The 24119-nt window shown below is 41.8% G+C and overlaps 2 protein-coding genes across 5 annotated transcripts in view; one reads left to right on the plus strand and one right to left on the minus strand.

Moving 5' to 3' along the window:
* Positions 1-14609, minus strand: part of SHROOM3 (shroom family member 3) — a 155214-nt gene extending 140605 nt beyond the window's left edge. For 2 of the 3 annotated variants that reach the window (XM_030011976.1, XM_030011958.1), the window contains exon 1: positions 13655-14608. In XM_030011976.1, coding sequence (XP_029867836.1) covers positions 13655-13813 — 159 coding nt within the window. In that variant the 5' untranslated portion in view covers positions 13814-14608. Of the gene's footprint in view, positions 1-13654 lie in introns of all 3 variants that reach the window. The other variant, XM_030011968.1, reaches the window with a different exon arrangement.
* A 5808-nt stretch (positions 14610-20417) lies between these two features.
* CCDC158 (coiled-coil domain containing 158) overlaps positions 20418-24119 on the plus strand; it is a 35304-nt gene continuing 31602 nt past the window's right edge. Inside the window, exons 1-2 of one of the 2 annotated variants that reach the window (XM_030017879.1) lie at positions 20418-20620; positions 23320-23356. In XM_030017879.1, the coding sequence (XP_029873739.1) occupies positions 23331-23356 (26 nt within the window). In that variant the 5' untranslated portion in view covers positions 20418-20620; positions 23320-23330. Of the gene's footprint in view, positions 20621-21884; positions 22070-23319; positions 23357-24119 lie in introns of those variants that run through there. The other variant, XM_030017869.1, reaches the window with a different exon arrangement.

A 24119-nucleotide genomic window follows, 5' to 3' on the forward strand; every position in this document is an offset into this window, starting at 1 on the left:
TACTACCAGCATTTACGAACGACCCTAAAGAAAAGCAGACTCTCTCTTGAGTGCTGAAGACTCAGGAACTAACCAAAGACATTTGACTGAGTATTCTGCTTGGTCTACAACTGGTCACCAAAAGTACAAGGGCAGACTACAACCCCCTGGGAAATGGCTTAAAAGAGGGCTTAAAACTGAGATGGCTGGATGCACCAGTTGTATGTTGTCACCATCAAAATGTCTTAAGCGTATTATACAAGCATTGAATTTTTGTATTTACTCCCTTCCCCCTAACTCTCACATCTCTATGTTCTGTGCTAATGGCTAGTTCTCTCTCAATGTCTATAAACCAGTGATTTAACCCAAGAGAAGAGTATCCAATTGGTGTTCAGGGACCCCTCCAAATACAGTTACGTATTACCTTTCAGTTCTATATTCCAGCACATATTCCGACTCAGCTCAAAAGCATGAATTTTTTTTCATCCTGGTACTTTATGGGATTACAAACTATAGGCACCCTCAGCTGACATACACACACACGTATATATACACATATATATGTATGTATATACATACAACCATTTCACTGCAGGCGCTGCCATCTGCTACCAAAGCATCTCACAACAGCTACCCGCAACCTTTAGCTGCTCTAGAGCAAAAAAAAAAATTATGATGGTACTGGTGTTGGTATGCAATTTATCCCAAACAAAATTTGGCTCATGGGATCACATTTTTTTTCTAGTAAAATATGCCACTGACTGACCTTCTATAATATCTCATCACCAAAGCCAGAACTGGCTGCCAGAGCAGCGCTATCACACCCTCTCCACCTCAAACTCTGATGGGTCAGTGATTCAGCACTGACTCAGAGTAAGCAGGGCTACAGACTGAACCACTTTGTGTCATTTCTCATTGTGTTTCAACGTCTCCCATCCAAGGAGTGACACAGTCCAACCTGTTAAGCTAACGAGAGCTGACAAGATCACAGCCCGAGAATAATAAAACATATAGAACAATAGATGCTCACCCTGGTTCTCTTCAGCTCCAACCAGCAGAGGAACTTTTTGTTTTAGCAGCTGATGAGATACACAAGAAGTTGTAGAGACACAGGGTAACTCAAGCGCACTTACTTTTGTTTCTGCTTATTCCTTTCTCCTAACCTCCAACTTCTATTGATGCGCTAGTGGCTCACTCTCTATCAATCTCCATTAAACACTGATATAAGCTATAGAAAGATCATGTCATCGGTTGACAGGGAAACCTCTAAATGCAATTCATTATTAACATCTGATGACTGATTAAATAACAGCCAGTCTTAAGGAAAGCACAGATTAAGGTTCTCCCTAGACATTTTTCTGTATACCACCAGTTTCTAAGAAAACCATTATATGTACAAGTTTCTAAACTCATACAGTAAGTAGCACAGTCCCCCTACAGTCCTGCTGCATTTCAACATCGGCCACAGGGAAATACGAGACTGAAGCACCTCTAGTTCTTGCGTCTGATGTTTCCAGTTTGCTACTGCAAAGGACTGGACTGCATCTTAGTCCTAGTCTTAATGTAGGTCATGAAGAGAAGTCAGACTGCAGTTGACTCCCTAGCTTTAGTGAAAATACTGTAGAAAAACAAAGTTATGATATGCCAGGGAAGAGGGAAGAGTGATTTTTAGATCTACCCCTTAGCGAACAGGTGAAGACATAGGTGCTGTCTTGTAGGCCAACATCTGTTGCTAAATTAGAGACAGACTTGGGAAGAAGCACAAGGACTCTTTTTCCCAAAGTAGAAGGAACTGTTAATAAATTGGAAATACAAAGTTTTCTGGAAAGCAGGACTGGGGAGGTGTATCGCTGTGAGTGGCCCCTGCAGAACAGCACAGAGGGGTGCACGGGTCCCTGGGCCAAACCCAATTGCCATCGACTAAAGCAGGAGCGGGAAAGGGCCTTGAGCTGGAAAAAGTGGCTGCTTTGCACTTTTGGGCAAGGATAGGCGGGGATACCCCCCTCCCCCAGTGTCTGGCTGTCTTTCTGGGCTGATAAAAACGGTAAGTTGCCCCTGATGAAGCTGTGATGGAAACCTAATCCTCTACAACAATAGCCCAGTGCTAAGAAGCATCCATGGGTCTGGGCATGAGAGAACGCAGGGACCCCTTCTAAGGGCATTTGTTTCTACATCAGTCTTTTGTCATGTCTTTCCCCCTCACCCACCTCCTTCCCTGCTTGGTTATTCCAGCATTAGTTTGCACAGGCTGTTTGCAGAGACAGAACAACAACAGAGGTCTACTTGGAAAGCCAGCAGAAACCTCTTAGCTTGAAATCAGAAATGTGCAGAATCCCAAAAGAACAAAAATGTTTGAACTTGCCTCCCCAAAAGTGTTGTATTCATTGACTTGCAAGCAGGGGGAACAGCAGTAGTAATTTAACCTAGGGAAGAGTGCCAACGACTTATTTAATTGCAGAGTTTGTGCCAACAACACCACAATACAACTATTAATACAAGTCTGCAGTACAAGACTAATTCTACTAACCTTTTGCTGTTGCCTTATAGTCAGGTCAGTGGCTGCATCCCTTCTGTGCTGACACTATTCAACAAACACTGGCAACTGCTTTTAAGCAAACATGAAGTGGAGCAAGGCAGGAGGGAGGGGAGTGTGATCATTGATAAAATGAAGATTCCCCCCACGACCCCACCCCTCTCTGTCTAAATGTTTTGCATTTCTTTCTCCATTTCAAGCCTCTCTCTTGAAACTGGAAATGCGTCTTGCCGTGTATTTGCTCCTGGAAAGCAGCCAGATCTTTGGTCCAAATTCCATCAGCTCATTTCCCAGTTTCTATGAGACTGCATTTGAGAAATGTGGATCTCTCTCAGGCCACTGGCAAGATTGGTCATCAATCAATGTATAAAAACATGAGGTCTGACATTAGAGACCAAACCACTCTTCTAAATGAAGCATTCATTTAAATAATGCATATTTTTACAGCAAAATAAAAAAATAGCAATAATGGATCCAGCACTACTGCAAGTTTTCAAGGACATGATTATTGTAGCGATTATGTGCCATAGTAAACATCTTAAAATCCAACATTAAATAACGCATAAACACCAAGCAACATCATTCTTATATGAGGTAGTAAATTCACCACTGCATTTGCAAGCTCACCCTTGCTTCACTCTTCACCCATTGCCATATTTGGGTTTTTATATTTACATCTTCTGACGGTATCACAACTATAAATTCTGAATGCTCGGAAGCAGATTTTTTTATTTCACTCATAAACAGCATAAAAGGGTCGTAGTTTTCAACTGTGATCTGCTGGCACTACCATGATAGAAAAAATAAATACTGATTACAAGCTAAACAGAAAACCAAGAAAAATACTTCTGTATGACTATAGTTAATGGTGTTTATCAGGAAGTCAGTAGTTCTCTATAGGTGTTAGGAAGTTTCTGCAACATGTTGTGGACTGTATGCTCTTACAATTCTGAAATAAACACCTCTTGCCACAACATGTATCTTCTTCAGAGATCCCAGAGACCCTTCTGGCCTCCTTCTGCCCCATGAAACTGTTGCCACTTTTTGAAATGGCTCCGTTGCTCATTTCTTTGGCAAATATTTCCGTAATACTTTGATCTCCATTTTTATGTGAATTAACATTTGACGTTTATCCATGCCTTTAAAAGGAAAAAAGTAATGAAAACTCTTACAAGTAATGGCAAATGTGAAGATCTGGCATATTTTCAAAAACTTGCCTTCAATAAAAAGGTGAAAAACCTCTAACAGTGCTAACAAAAACTGACCCCACTGACAATACAAACCAATTCCCCAAAGACTTCAGCATCACAAATTGTACCTCTGTATGTCAAGTCATGTTGAGAAAATGACCCACCACTGATAAAACCGGTATCTCTTCTATCTCTGTTGGCTGGTGTTTAAAACATTTTAACTGCTGATATGGACAAGACAAAACTGCTTACAGCATCACTGCAGAATGTGTGACTGAATCCCAGTAGAACATGGAGCTATGACATTCGTCAGCCAAACTCGTCATTCATCTGTGCGTCAGAAAATCCCCATTCTTGAGTGAGAATAGGGAATGGCTTTCAGGCAGGCAGATTATCTGGAGAGGTCTGTGGGAACTGCAAAACATTGCACCTGCCTGAAAAATGGCACCAACTCAGCACAAGACGTTTCCACAGGGGAAAGTTAATATATGGGAGGAATGCACATAAATCCTGTTATTTCTTAATGGGATTTGGGAGCTTATTTCTCACCCTGTGCTTTGAAATGTATCCCACAGCCTATTCTATTAATGAATTTAAGCACAGTGATTTTCTTATCAGCAGGAATCATTCTTCACTGGGGTTTGAATTTTTTTTTTGCTGGGATTTTTTAATGCAAGTGTGAAAAATTAATATTATGCTTGAATACCAGTTAGGATGTTAACAAGCTGTGTCCTGGATAAGCTGGTCTTGTCTGTTCCTGTTGTCCTTTTCCTAATTTCAATTGACCAAGAAACCTGGAATCATTTATTTGTTTGATTTTTGAAGTTCATGGCAAAGTAACAAGAGCTGTAGAAATAGATTCAGGCAGTGTCTGGCTGAAAATGGGAAGACCAGAAGTCTATTTCCAGCTCAGCCATGTGAATGAATCTACACAAGCCTTGTCTTACTTAAAGCAAACTTAGGACATTTAGGAAGATGTTTTTTCACTCGGAGTGCTAAGTGTGATGCAGAGACACAGACTGTATTTCCACAGGGGAAAGATGCTTCCAGGCATTTAACAACTTCTGACCTGAGTCTCTTTAAAGACCTAGGGTTCTGGCAAGTCCATCTGAAGTATACAGTCCAGACGTCCCTCAGAAACAAGAATCTAGTAAGTGAGCCGAAGCTGAGGGTTTTAAGTAAGTGGACCTACAAAGAAGGCAGGAACCCTTTGGGTGAGACAAACACAGATATGGCAGCCTATGTGAGATGAGATTATAAAGAAAAGGAGAAACATATTTAGTGCACTTAAAATCTACACTTCCTAAATAATACTCATCTGACACACAACAATGACCAATACCCTGCTCCAGCCAAGGCAAGTTTTCAGGGAACCTCCAAATATCTAGCAACCCTTGCTCCATCACTGGTGTGTGATAGTCGAGGCTACCCAAGGGTCTGATTTCTACATCTCACGTGTACAAAGCAGGCTTGGTCCTGTTCAGCACCCACGCCGGCAGGCATTCATAATGCAGACCAAACTGTTGACTTCACAGAAAGAAATCCAAGATGTGAGGTTGATGTGGCTGGGTGCTAGGCAGCCAGAGGACGCCAAATCTTCCTGCAGACAAGCTAGTCCTGATGCTGAATTGTAATTTCCTATTATTCCTGTTCCAAGCATCAGGGCAGGAAAAGAAAGCCTCTCCTATGCAGGATCAGAAATGCAGCCTGAAGACTCCAGAATGGTGGCAGAACGCCCATCTGTTTCTGTTGTTCATGCTCAAAGGCAAAGTCTACTGTCTCAAATCTCAAGCCGGGGGGAGATTTGCCACCTGGGCTGATGGATACCAACACATTTCAGGTTTTCCGACACTGCTCTGGGATGCTCTCTGCTGCCACCAAATGGTGATCCACTCAGGGCTTTGGAAATACACAACTAAGTGACAAAGGGTTTTTGGTTTAGCAGTCTATTTTTAAAGGCCTCTGGACATTTTTTCTTTGACTACCAATGTTTGTTGGCAAGCAAATTACAGTTCATCTCATTTTCACCTTCAAAGATCCCTCCCAGAGTCTGAGTAGTTCACGCACAATAGATCCATGCTGGATTCGCGCTCCACAGTTTTGAGCTTCATCAGAAGATCCTGAAGGCAAACACTGACGACATTTGAGATGAGATTAGCTCAGCTCCAGCTCTATTATCGATGATGGTTTTTCTTCCTATGCCTTGGGCTCCCAAGAAGCGTGGGAAAAGTTAAATGTAGTAGAATCTATTCTGCACAAACAGTGATTTAAAGAGTGCATTCTCTGGTTCTCATTCTAGGATCAGTGTACATCTTAACTCTGGTTATACCTGCTACAGCCAAGCGGACAAGGATACATGGCATTTTTCTGCCTAATCTCTTTCGTGTAAGCTAAAGCCAGGGCAGGATTTACGAAGGCTCCATTTATTGACCCTAAGGATTAGACGTTGTGTTTAATCACACAGGATCCCTCTCTGTCCAAGAACCTGAGAAGAAAATATTTCTTCCTTTACACCTTTTTGTGACTTTGAAGGACATTAAACTGGATATGGTCCTCCGTAACTCATGTGGTTGCAATGCAGTGGCGGAGACTTGATCCTTCAGACCAGCTATCTCTGTGCATTTGGACCAAAACTTCACAGCTTGGGTTGATCTCTGGTAAGAGAGCAACTCTAAAGCATGACTGGTCAACTGGAAACAGACACCTGTCAGTCATTGTCCCCAGCCCCTGTCAGCATAACGGTATGACTTTTTTCAAGGGTAACTTCCTTCCACATGCACATTCATAAAAGTCACATCACTGAGTTGTCTGTGCACCTTAGGATTCATCTGTACTGATCTTTGTGAATAAGGACAACCAAGGTATTCCCGGTAGATGGGCTCATTGTGATGCATCACAGACCAACTGGCACTACCGGTTCAGACAGCCCATCTGCAGTCTGAAAAGCTCCTACTGACTTTGCTGGTGAAGCAGCAATGCCCAGCAAGCCACTGTTCACGTCAGTCAGTCTGTTTGTCTGCAATTGCTAATTCAGTGCTGTGGAAGTGAACAGAAGTCTTTTTGTGCTAGAGAATGATCTGCAGCCTATTGGAGGGGGGTGACAATAGAAGCCTTTTCATCAAGCAGCTCCTTAGCTTTAAGAAAAGGTAGACGATCCTGTCCCTTGTGCTGGCATCAACAGTCCTTCCTGAGACCCTAATCTGAGCCCTGAGAAACAAGGAAGACTGGTGAGGAAACTGCCCCTCCGCTTTCTGAAACAATTACAGCAACAGTTCCTTTCTGCTTCTCTGAAAGCAAAGGTCTGCATCATCCAGATTTCCTTGATGTCTGGGATCAGGCATCTGCCTTGTGTGTTGCCACAGTCTAGCAACAAGAGTCAGATGTGCAGGCAGATGATTTTGCACAATGAACCTGTTAGCTCATCAGCAAACAGAGCACACCTTTCTCCAGTGCCAAACCTAAAAGAAGTACTGGAGGGCGGGGAGAGGGGAATGAGGAAGAAATAATTTCTGTTGACCAGGCTGGTTTGGTCTTTGATCTTTTTACTACAACCCAGACAGGATGCCAGTCAGTGCAGGTCTGTACTTCTTTTTGCTCACAGGAGCACCTTTTCACCTGCCTTTGGACTGAGACCAAGCACAAGCGATTACATTAGGGTTTAGTCCTAGACAAATTACTGCCCACTTACTGTTCACTTACTGCTTTCCCCAGTGAATACAAGTGAAGGAATAATGAATATGCCAACCCTCCATGCCCTGTAAGCTGATGTAGTTAAATAGTAAGATATCAGCACTCAGGCGATTCTTATATACCATTCTTGTTCTGTTCTTACACAGGAAGAAATACATTTCTAAGGACCTGCCATATTATACACAACATCCTTATCTATGGCCTTAAATGCATATCCAGTGCAGACAATGCTCTGCAAGAAGGCATGAGTGTAGCAATGGCTTTGAAATTGAAACCTTCATCAGCCCATTCGCAGTACATTGGAAGATAAGTCATGAAAGGGGGTAATTTTTTTTAAACATTAACAACACAGAGGCCCCAAGCAATTCTTCAGCAGTGAGGAGAAAAATAAAGTCCATATCTAACCAGACAAGAACAACTGTGGAAACTTTCAAAGAAAAAATAATTTGAAAAAAATTAATAATCCCAGAACAAGTCACCATGCCACTAGCTCAGTTTCACGTCCTCATGGCCAGGCCAATAAGTCTATCGTGACTCCGCCAACTTCAGGCAAGCCTCTCTAATGCGAGCACTGGCTGTCTTCTTGGTGCTTGCAGCACTGCAAAAAGGTTAACAGTTTCTAAATTGCCATTTGTCACACACAGGGATATGGGGAACGGATGCAAAGAAACTTTGCTTGTCAGTGCATAAGATAATTTAACTTTGTTTATGGGGTCTCCGGGCATTTGAGTGGGGAAAACAATGGGCTCCTGGTACTGACCTAACGGAAGAACACTGATTCTGAGTGTTTTGATCAGTGGCAGAGACAGGGATAGGTGTCTGTGGGCCAGCTGGGGTCCAGAATGGCTTTTTGGGTTTCGTTTTGTCAAGAACGGTGGAACGATTCTCATTACATGTCACTAACTGCTCTATGAGCTCATTCAAGTGAGGTGAACAAGGCATCATAACGAAAAATATTAAAGAAGTAGCACAGGCACGGGAGCCTCGTGGAAAACAGCCTGATCCAGCTCCTGTAAGCACCGACTGCTAGGGGGCTATTCATTTCATCAGAAGTTGGATCAGGCTCCTAACAAGGTTTAAACACCTTACAAGAATACAAGATTATTTCTCAGGCTCTGTCCCAAGCTACTCCTATTATTATTAAACTTTTATTGCTTCCTACATCCCTGCTGAGAGGTAAACCTCAGAGTCTGTGTCATGCTTCTGGCATGAGGTCCCTGTAAATGACCTACCCTTTTGAGTTAAGGGAACCGATGAACTACAGCACAGCATGTGAAAAGTGTTCCCACATAGCCACTATCCGAGAAAGAACGCTTTAGATGCTTTAATTCCTAGGCAAGAGAAACAACTCTTTTGTTAGTATCATCAACATGGAGCTGAAAATAAAAGGGCATTTCAGAGGCCTACAACAGCTAAAACTATTCCAAGTGTTTGTGTGTAGCAATGAGACACAGACTGCAGAAATAGATTGCCTGGCACCAAAATGGTTGAGACTGATTAACATTAATTACGTTAAATTAAAAATTCCTGCAGGAAATTGAGAGGGAATGTACTCTTCTGTTACCAGTTTGCCTTTACTGCCTAGAACAGCCAGGGCTTTCATTGTTGCAATATTGATCTTACAGCTCAGGATGAGCCAAAAAAGTAATATGGAAATGGAAATCTGGGTTTGCTTCTGGGTATTATCATGGTTTTGAGACCAAAGGAAATCAGATTCCAATTAAACGTTCAGTATCACCTGCAATCACTTTTGCATTTCTCATGAAATTTCTAGTTCCAGGTGAAGAAACCACTTGTTTAATGAGATTTCCACTGGGAGTAAATCTCCCCAAATATGGGCCAAAATTACATCATTCTAAATTACTAAACAGGTATAATAAAAAAACAGAAGTTGAACTATATGACCCAAGATCTGAAAACAGAGAAGTGGGGATCACTACAGGGGATTTGACTTCCACTGTTTCTGAAGGATTAGTGGCATATTTCTGATACCAAGTTACCTTTTAAACACTAATGGACAGAAGAAGAAAACTATAATGTTTTAAAAAAAGAAAGTAATTAAAAACTTGAGAACCTTCTTGCCAAAGGAGTATTTGATAACCATGAGTAGCACGTTTTCCGGAGATGTAGTCTGGATTCTTTCAGGTCTACAAACTTGCAAAGTTCTCTCAGCTGGGAAAAACTAGCATAACGTGCTCATTCTAGAGAGGCACTTTACCTCTGTCACCAACCTCTTTTTCCTCTTCACCTCTGCAAGACATTTATTTATTCGAAAACACAGGGAGAAACTGTGAACAGTTTCAAGTAAAGAATTTGATTGACAGCCATTCTCTAAGCTCATATAAATGAGAAATTCTTCCCCAGGAAGAATGTTAAGACTGTAGCTCCCTTCAAACTCTCACCTACACATTTCATTGACAACATGTTTTGTATCACAGAATCAATACAAAAGGGAAAATACATTTTGTTAATTTGCAGCCTATGATTCATCTTTTTGGACACTGTCCCATTGCTAACCAGTGACATTCTGGTGCTAATTTAGGTACCGATTTTTGGATGTTCCCTTGAGGTGCAGTGGAAAAGGAACGTGCAACTGACTACTTTTTGCCCATTCTTCCATTCCTTTCCTTCTGGTACAACAAAAACTAGTGTTGGGAAGATTCCATAAGGCTTATTTCTGAGGCTCTGTCACAAGTTTGTGCTTAGGAGGTAGACCAGGAATACTACGCACAATACTAAAGCACTGTGGCCCAACAGGCAACTCCAGAAGACAAAGGGAACTTCCTTATGTTCCCAAGACTGATAAGTGCTGCTCTAGGACAGTCAACATCCTGAGTTTTCATTTTGCTGACACACTGTTAGCATTTCCAAATTTCTTTCCATTGAAAATCAGTATGTTCTTTTAAATGTCTTATACAGCCAGAATCATAACATGTTACGATTCTACAGCCTTCATGTGATCAGTTACATATAGTCAGTCCAGAAACAAGACAGAAAAAAATTCACTAGAGGGAATGTCAAAGCAACTTCCTATGTGGAGAGGGGAAAATGTGCGTCAGATGTAATAAATTTGTTTATTGTCTGCCTTCACCTCCAGCAAAATACATTACTAAGAGACCTCTGTTGAGGACTTTGAATTAGGTGTCATGAAACTGCTTCAGTATAGGTTTGTCTTTCCACAGGGAAAAAAGAACAGTGTTAGCATAAAAAGGTCATCTGTTTAAACTACCTAAATTCATGTTAGCTGCACAACCCACATTTCTGACAAGTTGATTTAGACTTGGTTGCATGATGTGCTGAGCATCATGGCTGATTCAGCAAAGCATTTACTAGTGTGTTTAACCGTAAGTTTGCCTATCTGTGCACTCAGCCACACACACACTGAGAAATCAGCCTGTCTTGTTGCACAGAAGCACAGCAATACATCTATATAGCAAGGTGACTTTTACTGAAAGGCGGTAGATAACTTGTTCTTATTGTGAAGGTAATAATCAGATCTCTAAAACAGCACTTCCTACCAGCTGAGAATATAGGTCTGGTTTTTGCAACTTACACTCCCAGCTGTTGCTCCCACTGCTTTTGGGTCATTTCTTGGCATATTATTGGTGGAAAAATCTGTCTTTTCAAAGAACTGCACAGGGCTGTGAGAACCAGTTTTCGTGCATCTGGGCCTTTTGTTAATTCACTCATCTTGTTTTTAATTTCTAGCACAGCCTTTGGTCTGAAGCTGAGACAGGCCAATACTTGTGGGTCCCACACGAGCATCAGTTCCTGATGGCTAGAAAGAACTATTGCATTCAAACAGATTTGCTGCCCGTCTAGTATTCTATAACAATACATCAATGTTACTTTGATTGTTTTAAGTCACGCTGCAAGCTTTCATGGGTAGCAGCTTAAATATTTGCTGAAATCTACATTTTTATTTACACTAAGGCCATTTAACACCACTCTGTCAACGCAAACAGACAGTTAAGTGAACATAAATATAATGTATTTGCCAAAACAGAATAGGGAGCCAAAACAGAAATAAAACTCCTACCTTAATTATGAATAATCAAAAATGAAAAACTGACATCCACATTTTCTGATATTTATAGGTAATATTATTTAGAACTGTTATTGGATCAGTTATTGTTAACAACAGTTAATAACAGTTAACTGTTATTGTTAGTGCGTACCTGCATGAGTAGTGTGATCTTTAATGGTCCCTTCCAACCCAAACCATTCCATGATTCAATTAAGTACTCTTGTGCAAGTACAGAATTTAACCTGTAATGTGATTCAATTTATCATTTCTCCACAGTTCTTCATTACTTCACAGTATAATCAGAAGAATACTGAATTAGCTAAATGACTAATATGCAATTAATTCTGAAGAGCACATAGTGAATTCAAACACAAGAATTTCTCAGCTGAAACTGGAAACCAGGAAACAGCTATAGGTGCTGCATGAATTCCAGAAAGCACAGCTTTCACATGCAAGCCATTCTCCAGCTCTGCATCACCGATGCACGAGCAAAACAAGGAAATGCTAACAGTAGTAGCACAAACCAAGCAGTAGCTACAAGTTAAAAAAAAAAAAAATCCAGCAAAAAAAACCCACCACATTTTTGCAGTGTTGTTTCACAGAAGGCAGGCACAAGTCATACAGCTCCCAGTGGCACTTTGCACACTCCAGGCATGTTTGACATTAAGGGGCCTGGTTGTTGTGGAAACCAAATCCCATAGATTAATTAATGTTCAGCAGCCAGAGCCATCTCTCTTCCTCTCTGCTTCCCTGCCCCCAATTAAAAAAAAAAGGTGGCGCTTTTTACATCACAGAAGAATGTCAAAGCAAAAAGAAACTTTCTCCTCACAAATGCAGAACACTACCAATAAAACTGAACAACCTGTCTGAAGTGTTAGTGCCTCATGTTTATAAAATGAAAAAATATAACACCATTTCAGTGAGGCTAGTTTTGCTTTATGCGGCTATGCCAAATTATCTCCAAGAAGGTCCAGCAAGAAAGGTGATTATGTGAAATTTCTAAAATCCCTTTATGATGAAAGAACCTTTATGGAAGTCCCCCTTTTCTACTTTCAACATGTAGATGCACTAATTACCAACAATTTATTTCAGATGAACTATTCAAGTGACCGACAGTCTTCATGTGAATGTGTTCACACAGTGAGTTGCAGGATTTGAGTAACATTGATTCTGAATATCAGCATTTTCTTTCAGCCGACATTGGTTTTGATCCTTTGAATTTCCCACATATGTCCCAGTTTACGGGAGGGAGTAAGATTAGACATAAGTACATACATGCACCTAGCAGCTTGCTATATAAACGCATACTATAACATGCAGAATGTACCAGACAGGTGACACGGAAGAGAAATACAGTTAACAGCCACTGCAGGTAAAATTGCAGAATTACCTAAATCCTATTTTCAAAACAGTTTTAGGGCCATAGGTCAAACATATTTTAGATATTCATAGATTCAATTTGATGCTTTTGAAAATCCCTTGTCTTCAGTATCTGCATCTTAAGGTACCTGGGTACTTTTAATAGCCCAGTTCTGATGAGAATGAGGAACCCTTTCTCCCATTTTCTTTCCCCCAAAATGTCCTTGTAAGCTATACTACTAGTTGCCTGTTGACAATACTCAATCATGAATAATTAAAATAATAAAAATCTTGAAGGCATACCATACTTATTAGCTATTTAGTAAGTAGAGAGTACGTAGGGTGAGAAAACCACTAATATAGCATAATATATACACACACCAAATAGGTACAAGTATTTATTATTCTCTTTACACACACACACACACACACACACACACACACTTCTGATTAGCTAACATCACATCATGTGACTTAAAGCACTTACTTTCTTTTCAGAAGAGGTGGTGATGGGTTACTGAACATGCTCAGATATGCTATGACTTTGTGACACAAGATCACCTCATGAGAGTCCCCTACTCACTCCCATTCATAGTAGTGAAATAAATAAATAGAGCCAATTTCTGCAAGCCAAGATACTTCCTGTGGGACAAAAACTGCACTTTGATAGTTAAACAATGGCGAGAGCTCTCATGTGTTTCTCAAATATGTAGCTCCTGAGCAAACCTACTGATTTGAATAGGTGCTCAACAGCTTTCAAAACCAAGCCAAATACAGTGTCAAATATAACATATCAGTGTTATTTTACAACTCTTGCCCTTTAAGTCGGGCACCACTCCTAACTTGTTTGCATTTCATTTAAAATAAGAAAAATACCTTTGAGATGATTAATGGCTCCCCATGCTCCAGTCCGCCTTTCAGTGTGAATCCCCATGGAGCACCTCCTTGAAGCAGTGCCTCCAGGTAGATATATCTTCCTTTATGGGTAATGCTGGACTCTGAAGAAGATATGCTGGTGTTAATATTGTCTAACATCGTCAGCTGTCCTATCACATACTCAGTCAAATATAAAACCCACTCAGGCAATCACAGAACAGTGAAGTTGGAAATTAAACTCCAGAAGTCCACCACAAGTCATCCCTGAATACGTGAAACAAGAAAAGGCTGAGACAGAAATTTTTTCTTCAGAACTGGAGTCCAAGGTGATGGGTTAAAAACATTTCCCAACAACGTTTCAGCATGCTGTTTCTCCTTCAGAATTGCGTAGTTTTACTGGTGTTTCAACACTGTGCTTTCCCCATTCCCAGGTATTCTGGGCATGATAGCTTTGTAAAGATATCTCCTCCTGTCTTCAGTATATCAAACTTGTGCTTTTAAAGATAGGAGCAAAAAAAGAAAAAAAAATATTTATAGATTTAAAAGCCCCTGGCCAGCAAATTGCCAAAATCCAAACGAATGCTTCATTTGTGATTGATTATCAGTCTTTTCTTCCTTTCTGCATGCGATTTACCATTACAATGGCCTTTTTGCCTCAGCCCACTGCACTAAAAGAATGGAAGCGTCTTCTCCCTCTCGGCTCTCAGTTACTCTGTCCACTTACTTCACAATTTCTGACTTGTCAGAAAAAAAAAAAAAAAAAAAAAAAAAGGCTGGGGGAGGAGAAGAGAGAAAGTCCACTCCTAAAACTATTTAGAGGGGTTTAAAATGTGAAATAACTCCCTACTTATTGGATTAAAAGTGCAAAAAAGTCTATCAGGAAAACTGGAGAAGCAGGTGAAATTAATCCTTGGGAAAAATGTTAAGACGATAGCTGAGCCCTTTTCATTTTCTGTGCTCTCCCCGATGATCTGCCAAAGCTGCAGCAGCTACTGCTGCTATGAGGGAGAGTGAGGAAGTGAGAGAGAGAGAGAGAGAGAGAGAGAGATGGATTAAGGCAAGTAAGGCAGTGCTGCCCAATTGTGCACATCAAGCATGCAATTACAAAATGCAGTGTGCAAAAGCTGGGGCTCACCCTTTTATTATGCCCCCGGAAACCACCATCTTTCTATTGTACTTGCCAAGGAATTGTAACAATCCAAACTGCCAGTTGCTGAAAATACAATGGACCTGTTCCAAATCAGCACAGTGGAGCACTGCTAATAATTCTGCTCTCATAAAGTGCTTTTCCTCTGCACAGAGCCTACCAACTTCCCTGGACATATTTCTTTTCCCTACTTACATTGTCATAAAAGGTCGATGCTTTCCTAATATATGGAATAAGAAATAACACTAAGAACTTAGGATACTTTTATTAATGTAGGCAGTCACCAATGTCTGCTCTAGAACTTATAGATGTGGGTGCATCTGGTCTTGCATATATGCATGTAAGCTGAGGCATTTGACTCATCACTTAAACAAGTGTTGATAGCATATATCACTGAAGGTGTCCAAAAAGTGTTTTGTTTTTTATCGGCCTTTGAACAGAATGATTGAGACGGTAGCCCACAGACCACTACCTTTCCTGCTGGCGTAGCTGAGTAAACAAATGAGAGTGCCTATGCCTCTAAGGTGCCCATGCTTTTGATCTTGTAGTGCCTGGGATGTGCATTATTTCTCCTTGGGGCTTTGAAAGCTGTGAAGATCTTGTGTTAACAAACTCATAATGAACTGTGGGGGAAAAGCTTCGGAGCTGCGACTCTAAAACCAGAAATCTTTGGATTTGTTCATGCCCTTCACGCCACACCAGTCCCATCCCCTTTAAGATGTTAGTTTCCCCAGAGCCTTCTAGTTGCCCCATGTGTCCCAGCTCTCATTCCCAACAGCCATGAAGAGGAATGCAGAAAAGAAGCCCCTCCCTTTATTCTTCATGGTAGATGATCCTCAATCCTTGCTTATATTGAGCTTTGTCCCCTCCGCTTCCCTCCCAGGGGCTGAGTTTTCATTAGCTTCACATCCTGGTCAGGCTCATGGATTGCTTTTATCCAGAACTCACCCTTTAGCCTGACTCAAATCAGATTTCTCTAGTGTTTCACTGTAAAAACCCTCATTCCAAGTCACCACAAAGAGCAATTCATTTCTGTCCCTCCACAGGGCTTCTAGAGACAGGCTAAGGCTCCGGGAGCTGTCTCTTGGGGCCATACATCTTCCTATCCATAGCCATCAGGACTATGTAAGACTGTGTAAGAACATGTCAGCCTGTTAACAAGCCAAGGTATTTCTTCAGATTATATCAATTTCCAATACAAAACATTGGTCACTACACCTAATGTCTGCAGACAGCAGAATTTCAATAGGAGCTGTATTTCTCACAGTGCCTACAGTGGCTGATAAGTAACAGTTACCAACATAATTTCTGAGGTACAGTTTTTCTTCTACTCCAGCACTGCAATTCATTTCAGGTGCTGACTCCAACATCATTTTTGCCAATAACTCCATCAAATTTGTCACCATTGCAAGCACATAGTTTTCTCCCACTACTACCTCCAGATTTGCTCGTCCTTTAGATTGTTAATCCAGCTCTAAAAAGGAGACACACAGATGCTTGCATATATCAGAGACCCATGACCAGCTAAGGAAAAAGGTTTGATCAATCACCCAAAAAGGGCTGCCAGATACTGTAATGCTTTCTCCGCAGGCTCTTATTCCACACAGGAGTTAAAAATCTGTCAGGTGCTCATAGAACCCAGTTCCCATCTGTGTTACTCATACATTTCTCATCGAGAAAACTGTCTGGGCCACCCGCACAATGCTAACCTCTTGGTGATGCCCCAAGAAACCGAAGGATTTTTGGAACACTAGAGATAGCAGCAACTCCAGCCCGCACACGTGGGATTTAACTTCCTGCCAGGTGCAACACAAACAAAACCAGTGCAAGACAAGTTAATAACATACAGCAACGACTGATGAAAAAGCAGGACTAACAACATGGAGATGAGCACTGCTGTGCTTTAGCTGAAAACATTCTTCCAAGAACTTCCGAGATTTCAGTGCTGAATACAATTAAAGCAATATTCACCATTCACCTACATATAAACATTTCAAAGTATTAAATACAAACCTTTTTTTCTCATCTTGCCTCTGGCCAGAACCTCAATTAGCACACGTATCTCAGCACTGTTTTCTACAAGAAAAGAATTCTTCTGTGAGGACTTGCTCTCAGGACAGAGCTAAGCTACTTTCTGTTGGGATGCAATAGAAGAACCTGCATTAAGAAAAGTGCTGTCCACAGAGAATAATATATTTGAATTAAAATTTTGCACAGTTTCAGAGAAAATAAATTTGGAATAGAGTCCCTCAACTGCCAAGTACTACACTGCTAAAGCAGGAGAAATTACCATTGATTTCACTTTTCAGAGTTCATAATCAAACCTTGCATTTATTATCAATAAAGGCACTGCCTCCTTGCTGGCAGCTGCTCTGACTTTTCCTAAATTCCTTCAACTATTCCAGGTTTCTTTTGCAAATTAAGTTCGTCAGAGCAATACTGCCCCCGTCTGCTGGCAGTATCAGTTGTCACAGTTTAAGTTGATCGAAGTGCAAACATTCCACAGTTTAGTTAACAGGCATTTGCTATGCTTTTCCATTTCAGAAAGGAAACAGAATCTTTACTAAGTATTCAGAGTGGTGTTTGTGATCTTACCTGGGTCCCTGAGCTGGCAAATCATTAAGTCAGATTAAAGGTAAACCTAGAAATCAAAGAAAGGGAATTCAGCTCCTAAATATTGTACACATTTGTAACTGGGGAATTAAACATTATGCTTAGTTCAAATCTACCTGCTGTTTAATTATATCCTGTAAGTTCAGAGGAAGAAAATTCACAACTTATCTCTAAAGAGAAGTTTTATAAAATAAAGCTGCCCTCATCTGTACTGAAGGGACTTCTGAGAAGGAGTAACGTGCCAAAATGTCTCAGAGTTGGACACCAGAAGAGCGGAAGTGTAACTGATTACCCACTATGTCATGCCTGGCAGAAAATTGTCATTACAAGCAAGTCAACAAAAAGTATAGGATGAGGACATGGACATCGATCACCTCGTATTTGCTCCAGCTTTCGTGGTGTTTTGTATTTCTAGTTGTGCACAAACTGCTTCTAAACAAGGAAAAGGCTTGCAATAGCCCTGTTGGAGAGAATTTATATTTTAGTGGACAAAAGGGGATAGAAATGCGGGTCTTTGTACCTTTCACAGATACAGAGGCAACAGGTGACTTGCTCATGGTCATACATGAAGTGTGAAAAGGCTGAAAAATTAAAGTAGTGCTTCTTTTTCCTAGCTCACTGGTTTTATCACAGAACAACTTTCCTTTTTCTTCCAGACAGGACTCTGTATAAGCTGAAAAGCTTTAGGAATTTTAAATAATAATAGACAGCCTTCAAGCACCAGTGGTCCCAGATTCTTCCCCTCCCCCTGAGTCCTGAAGCCATTCACCTAAATCTGCAGTAGGATGGAACAAAACACAAGTGTCAAAAGACACAACCGTCCTGAATCAACCCAGGATCCCTTAAGAAGTGAATCATTCCTTCTTGGGGTAACAACTCCCCTGAAGGTTTATTATATAAAAAAATTAGAAACAAGTACATAGAAAATAATGGCTTTTCTGTACTTTCCTCCAATCAGTTTGAGCTGACTGCAACACATCCATCCACTCAACTCCGTAAAATGTCAGTCTTATATCTAAAAGAAGATATTACAGGAAGGAACACATGTTAAGACTCTGTATAGCCTCAAAGGGATTGCAATCAACTAGCAGTGTTCAAAGTTTGTTTCTAGAAAGACATTCCTAGGGCTACACAGGGAAGTTCTGCTCAGATTCCAGGTTGGATTTGAGTTCATCTTCCTTCCAGGCCACAGAATAAGCCTGCCTTTCTGGACAGGCCTGAGGTAAAATGTGAAAAGTCAGACAGAGAAAGGGAAAGACAGAGATCTGAGAGTGAAAGGAAAGAACAAAGCTGAGAAAAAGAAATAAGCTGCAAAATCCATGAATCTGCATCCTTTTTGTGTTGGAAAAGGCACTTGTCTTTGAAGTCTGAAAAGAAAGAATTTTCTTTGGTGAACAAAAAAAAGTCTCTCCATGTAATATTGCCTCTGGCACAAAATAGCTTTGGGTCCCTCAATAACTCAAAGCAAACTGCAAAGCAACAAGCCAAGGTGAGAACAGATCCGTCCCTCTAAGGAGAGGACAAGTGCTGTCACAACTGAAGGAGGTTAATTCAGGGTATCTGAATTCAGAATTGCAGATTTTCTCTCTGCATCTGAATTTTCACCTACCTGATGTAATAGACAGAGAATCACCCTGCTGAAACAAGAGTTTGAATCAGGAACCAGGAATCAAAAAAGAGTCATCACACTATAACACCAAAACCTTACAACATATAGGTTGTTGTTGTTATACAAGCATTATAACTGTAACAACATTGAGTCCACTTCAACAATAACAGTCCCTGATTTTCTATATATTACTGTGACCCCTTCCAGAGAAACAGGCCATTTTGCACTCTGAATCAACTAACCTAACAAGATGCACAAAAGCAGCGACATCAAAGATAAGTCCTCATTCTAACACTAAATTAATAAAAGATTCCATGATTACATGGAATTATCCAGTATTATTATGCTAAAGGGGTTTCCCTTGTTGAGACTCAGATACATGCTTTAAAAAGAGAGGCACAAAACGCTGAGGGCAGCCATCACCTCATTTAATTGAACAGTTGTGTAGTATTTATCTCTATCTTAACAGGCTGTGTACACAATTGGACAGCTTTTAGATAATACCCATCTGCTGAGATATTTCTTGCAATTGTTTCTTGCAAGATGGAGTACAGCTGAAGTCACCTAAGGCACCATGGCCAGATGCTCTTATTTTAAGGCTTTTAAGCAAGCTGGGAAGATGCAGCCCTGTGTCTGAGCTCATTCTGTAAAGAGCAGGACAAATTCTATACACCTTTATGTTTGATATAAGGCATATGAAGAAACACAGCAGGTTCGGACAAATTAATTTCGGGGGGGGGCTTCCCCCCCCCCAAACAAGATAATTATTTAACAGTTAAAGCCATTATTAATGCCTTTAACCAAATCTGAAACTGCTGGTGGGTATGGCCCATGTATTTTAGAAGCAGAGCCTCTGCCAGCATAAATTACTCCATTACCTTCCTCTGAAGCTATATCTCTCTCTGCACAGTTCACAGTCCTCTCTGTGGGAGGAATGGATTATTTTAAACACCAGAAGTTTATATTTGCATCTTGCTGGCAAACCTGTGATGATTCTTAGATATTTCTTCTCAGAGATATTCCCAAAATAGGAGAAAAGTTATTCAGGAATTACATCCTGTAAGAGCTAATTCTGTCCCCAGGTTGTAACTGCTGTTTCAGGCATAATAGGGGGAACAACAAAGAGGCTGGGGTGCTCAAGACCTGGACTCCCACGAAACACTAGACAAAAAAGGCACCTGCTGCCAGGAGAGGTAACGCTCCGCAGAAAGCACCCCGCCAGGGCCCTGTTGGGGAAAAGCTATCAAGTTTCCCGCTGGAGCTGGACTTTGAATGACACTTTGTGGAGAAATCAAACACTGGATGCGGCGTTTATTGGCTCCCTCTCATGCACATGATCAGCTCCAGAGGAGGGGTTTGTTCCCAAGGCTACCGAGTCGGGCAAAGGGGCTGGCGAAAGGGGCAGGTGGCTCCCAACCGCTCCGGCGGCTCAGGAGGTGTTTGGGAGCTGGAGGCACAGCCCACAGCACGGCAAAAGCAGGAGCGAATGCGAGTTGATCAATGCCTCCCTCCTTTCCCAGCCCCACAGCAAGGAGCAAAACCTCAGTGCGCCGTCCAAAAATATAGGAGAAACGAACCTCACCAGTGCTTGTCGAAGGTAGGTGCAGGCTACCTCCTGGTTTTCATGCTTTGTTAACACCTGAGACCGTTTGAGCATTGAAATCTGGTTTCAGGATATTGTGTAGCATATTTACCTGTAAACTCCTTTGTCTCTTTGCTCTGTGGATAAAAGAAAACACTATCTTTTTGGTGCTGCCTCTTTTTCCAGATGGCACAATAGAAAGTCCTCCCTTCCTCGAGCTGGTTTCCATCCTCTGTGTGTGGTTTTTTTGCTGCTCATGTACTGACAATTCTGGAGCGTGGTGCAGCTGGGAGAGTGGAGACCAGAGGTTTATTTTCAGCTGGTTAATTCTTACTTTTCTGCGCTCAGTCTGAAGTAGTCCATGTAAAACCACTTTTCTTCCTTTGTCTTTAGGTTTGTCTTTTAGCACTAGATGAATGGTTTTCTTTCTTTGTAAATTAAAATGGTGTGTTCTCTGTTGAGGAATGGTTATGTGTGTTTCTTCTTAGTCAGGTATTTAAATATATAAACATATATGTCTATCTCCTGAGTTTGCTCTGGCTTAAGTTCTCCAGCTGTCTGATGGTTTTGTTTTGGGCCCAGTTCATACATCTGTTCCTGGAAACTTGTAACATGGTGTCAGGTATAAGCTGTTGGCTGTTATTTTGAGTAACTTGAAAAGAGGAACAGCCTGTTGACATCTGCATGTTCACTCCTGAAATCGAGATCCAAAACGGGACAGTCAGTCAGATGGTTTTCTTTGCTGAAGCAAACCGATCATGTCTTGACTCTGCACCCACTCTCTCAGCGAGAATTGAAAATACCAGTCAGGCATTGCCTGACCATCACCTTTGGGAATTCAAAATCATTTCATCTCTGAAGACACTGGTGTAAAAATCAGAATATTTTAATTTTTATTTCTGAATTGGATTTTTGGGAAGATGCTTTTAGCCCTCTGGTCTTTTCCCTGGCTGGAGGAAGCTTCCTCACCCCCACTTCTGCCTTCAGTCAGCGCACAGTCACCCCCCACCACCACCCAAACGTGCTACCTTGCTGGCTAAATACCATGAGGAATATGACCCAGGCCCTCCCCTACCCCCGTATGACAGGATTTTTATTTTCAGCCTTAAGCACGGCATCATTAATTCACCTGCCATCACAACCCAGCGGCCGTGAGGGCGCCTTGACTCCTGTGCGCACAGGCCTGAGGGGGGCACACGTGAGCGGCCATTTTGAGGCTGAGGGCCTGAGCGCCGGCCTGAGAAGGGAGTGGAGACGGCGCCCGAGCTGCGCGGCCGCTGGCTTCCCCGCCCCAGCTTCCCCCAGGCTGTGCCGAGAGGAAGCGGGCGGCTCCCAGAGGATCGGGTCGCAGCCGTGGGAGGGCCCCTTCCCGCCGTGGAGGCTGGAGAAGGGGCGAGACGGTTCTCCTCACCGTGAGGGAGCAGCCTCTCTGGGGAGGCAATAGCGGGTGCACGCCCGCATGAGGTAAAAAGTCCCTCGGAGCGGAGATGTGGAGGGTTTATAGAGGCTAGAGGGATTTCGGCACAGACCTGCGCAGGCGGGAGAGGCTGGTCGGGGCGCTCAGCGGCTCCCTCGTTTCCCGCCATGGAAAGGCAGGTGGCCGTATGCGGCGGCCATTTTGTCGGCGCTCGGCCGGCTCCGCGCCACTATCGCCGTCGGGGAGATCCGCCGGCGCCGGCCTGGCCGTCCTTCGCCGCACGGAAAACGCGGGCGGCGGTGCGGGGAGTGACAGGGTCCGTCCCGGTTTAGAAAAAACGGTCCTGTCGCCGTGGTGCGGTTGAACTTTCAGAGGCTGCTGTGTGGTGGTTGGAGGCAATGTGTTCGCATTAAGGAGACATTTCTGGTACTTGGGTTTGAGGCCTCCGATAAAGGGCTCCACTTCTCTCTGTTAGGTGCCCTTAGGAAGCACCCACCGTGGTCTTTTTCAGTCAAATGGGTGTATTGAAGGTGTGACATTATCCATGGTATGGAAATTGCTATGGCAGCTACCTCTTGACTTACAGCGTAGTCCCATGTCTTCCAGAGGACAAGTCACCAAGGGAATCCAAATAATGCAAATAAAGCCCTATCAAATACCATCCAGCTCAAAGCTACGCATGAGTAATAAATTCTTCTTCATTTACTCTCCCCATCCTTCTCCCACCCCCGTGCCCCCCCCCCGTGCCCCGAGGAAGAGATTCACAGACTTGTCCCCCAAGGGCTATTAATAGCAATCATGCTCCCAAAACTCAAAAGATGTACAAGTCTAGACATGCCCACCTTGGGTTCGCTCCAGACTTTAGTTTTTCTTTTTTTGGGGGCATACTTCTAAAAGCACTTTTGGGAGGAAAAAGTCCATTTGGCTTTAATCACACAGATTGGGATAGACAACATTTGTAGATGAGATCAAGGCAGACATTTATAGAAATCTTGTCTTTAGTGGTTTTTGTAGAATAATACAGTATCTGGAAACATCATAGGAAAGTGGTAGTGTATATGATTTGATACTTTGTTGTTGTTGCAAAACTTTACAGGCGATGGTAATAAGTACTTAGAAAAGCCTGCATCTGTGTTCATCCTGACAAAACAAAGCATAAGACTTTAAAAAGGAGATAAACTATCTCCCTCAATATCCTTTAATTCCCCCTGCAGTATTAGATGGGCAAAATTCATTTTTATTACATAAAGTTGATTCTTAATATAATAGTAAATAAAGACACATTTTTTCTTCACAGGTGCTGTTACAATGAGCAAGAATATCCAGGAATTGAGGTAGTACACAGGTTTTGTTTGTTTCTAGAGAAATTCCTGTAACTGCTATCTGTCATTACAGTAAACAGCACACTCGCTGAAAATGGAAGCCAACAGCTTCCTAAGGTATAGTCTGTTAGACTAATGTGGCAGGAAAGATGTGAACACAAAATTTAAGGATATGGGTGCCCAAGACACTCTACAGTGAAGGATGAATTACAATGATCATAGTAATTTGTGTGCCAGGATAATAGCATAATTTATATTCACAGTGGAATGAGTTATTCCTGCTAGCTATGGGATCTCTGCACAAATAGCAGGATATAGAACTGCCCTTTGATAATGAATTTTCAGGGGTCCAGGATTTTGCCTACTATTAGATTCAGAATCATTCAGCATTGGGAAAGTGATGCTTGTGAAATTCAGTGACTTTATTGTTTTGGGTGATTTTTTTTTTTTTTTTTTTTTTTTTTTTTCCCCCCAGAAGGTGGTGCTTGGTTTTAGTGATTTTTATATACAGTTGTGTATCTAATATTTGAAAGTTTCTCCTGAAGAAGAATCATTAACGAATTTGAAAATCCATGACAAACTGGAATCATTAACGAGTTTGAAAATCCATGATGAACTGAGAAGAATCAGGATGGTATTTTTCTTTCTAAAGCTTTGATTTGCTGATTCACTCAGACTCTGATGGATCAAACTGAAGTGTCACCTGACCACTGTGCTTATTGCAACAGTGTGTAGTGGTAGATGCATAGAAAAATGGTCAGGAAAAAGTGATATT

This window comes from Aquila chrysaetos, chromosome 1 (assembly GCF_900496995.4).
Source record: "Aquila chrysaetos chrysaetos chromosome 1, bAquChr1.4, whole genome shotgun sequence".
In the NCBI taxonomy this organism is placed as follows: Eukaryota; Metazoa; Chordata; class Aves; order Accipitriformes; family Accipitridae; genus Aquila; species Aquila chrysaetos.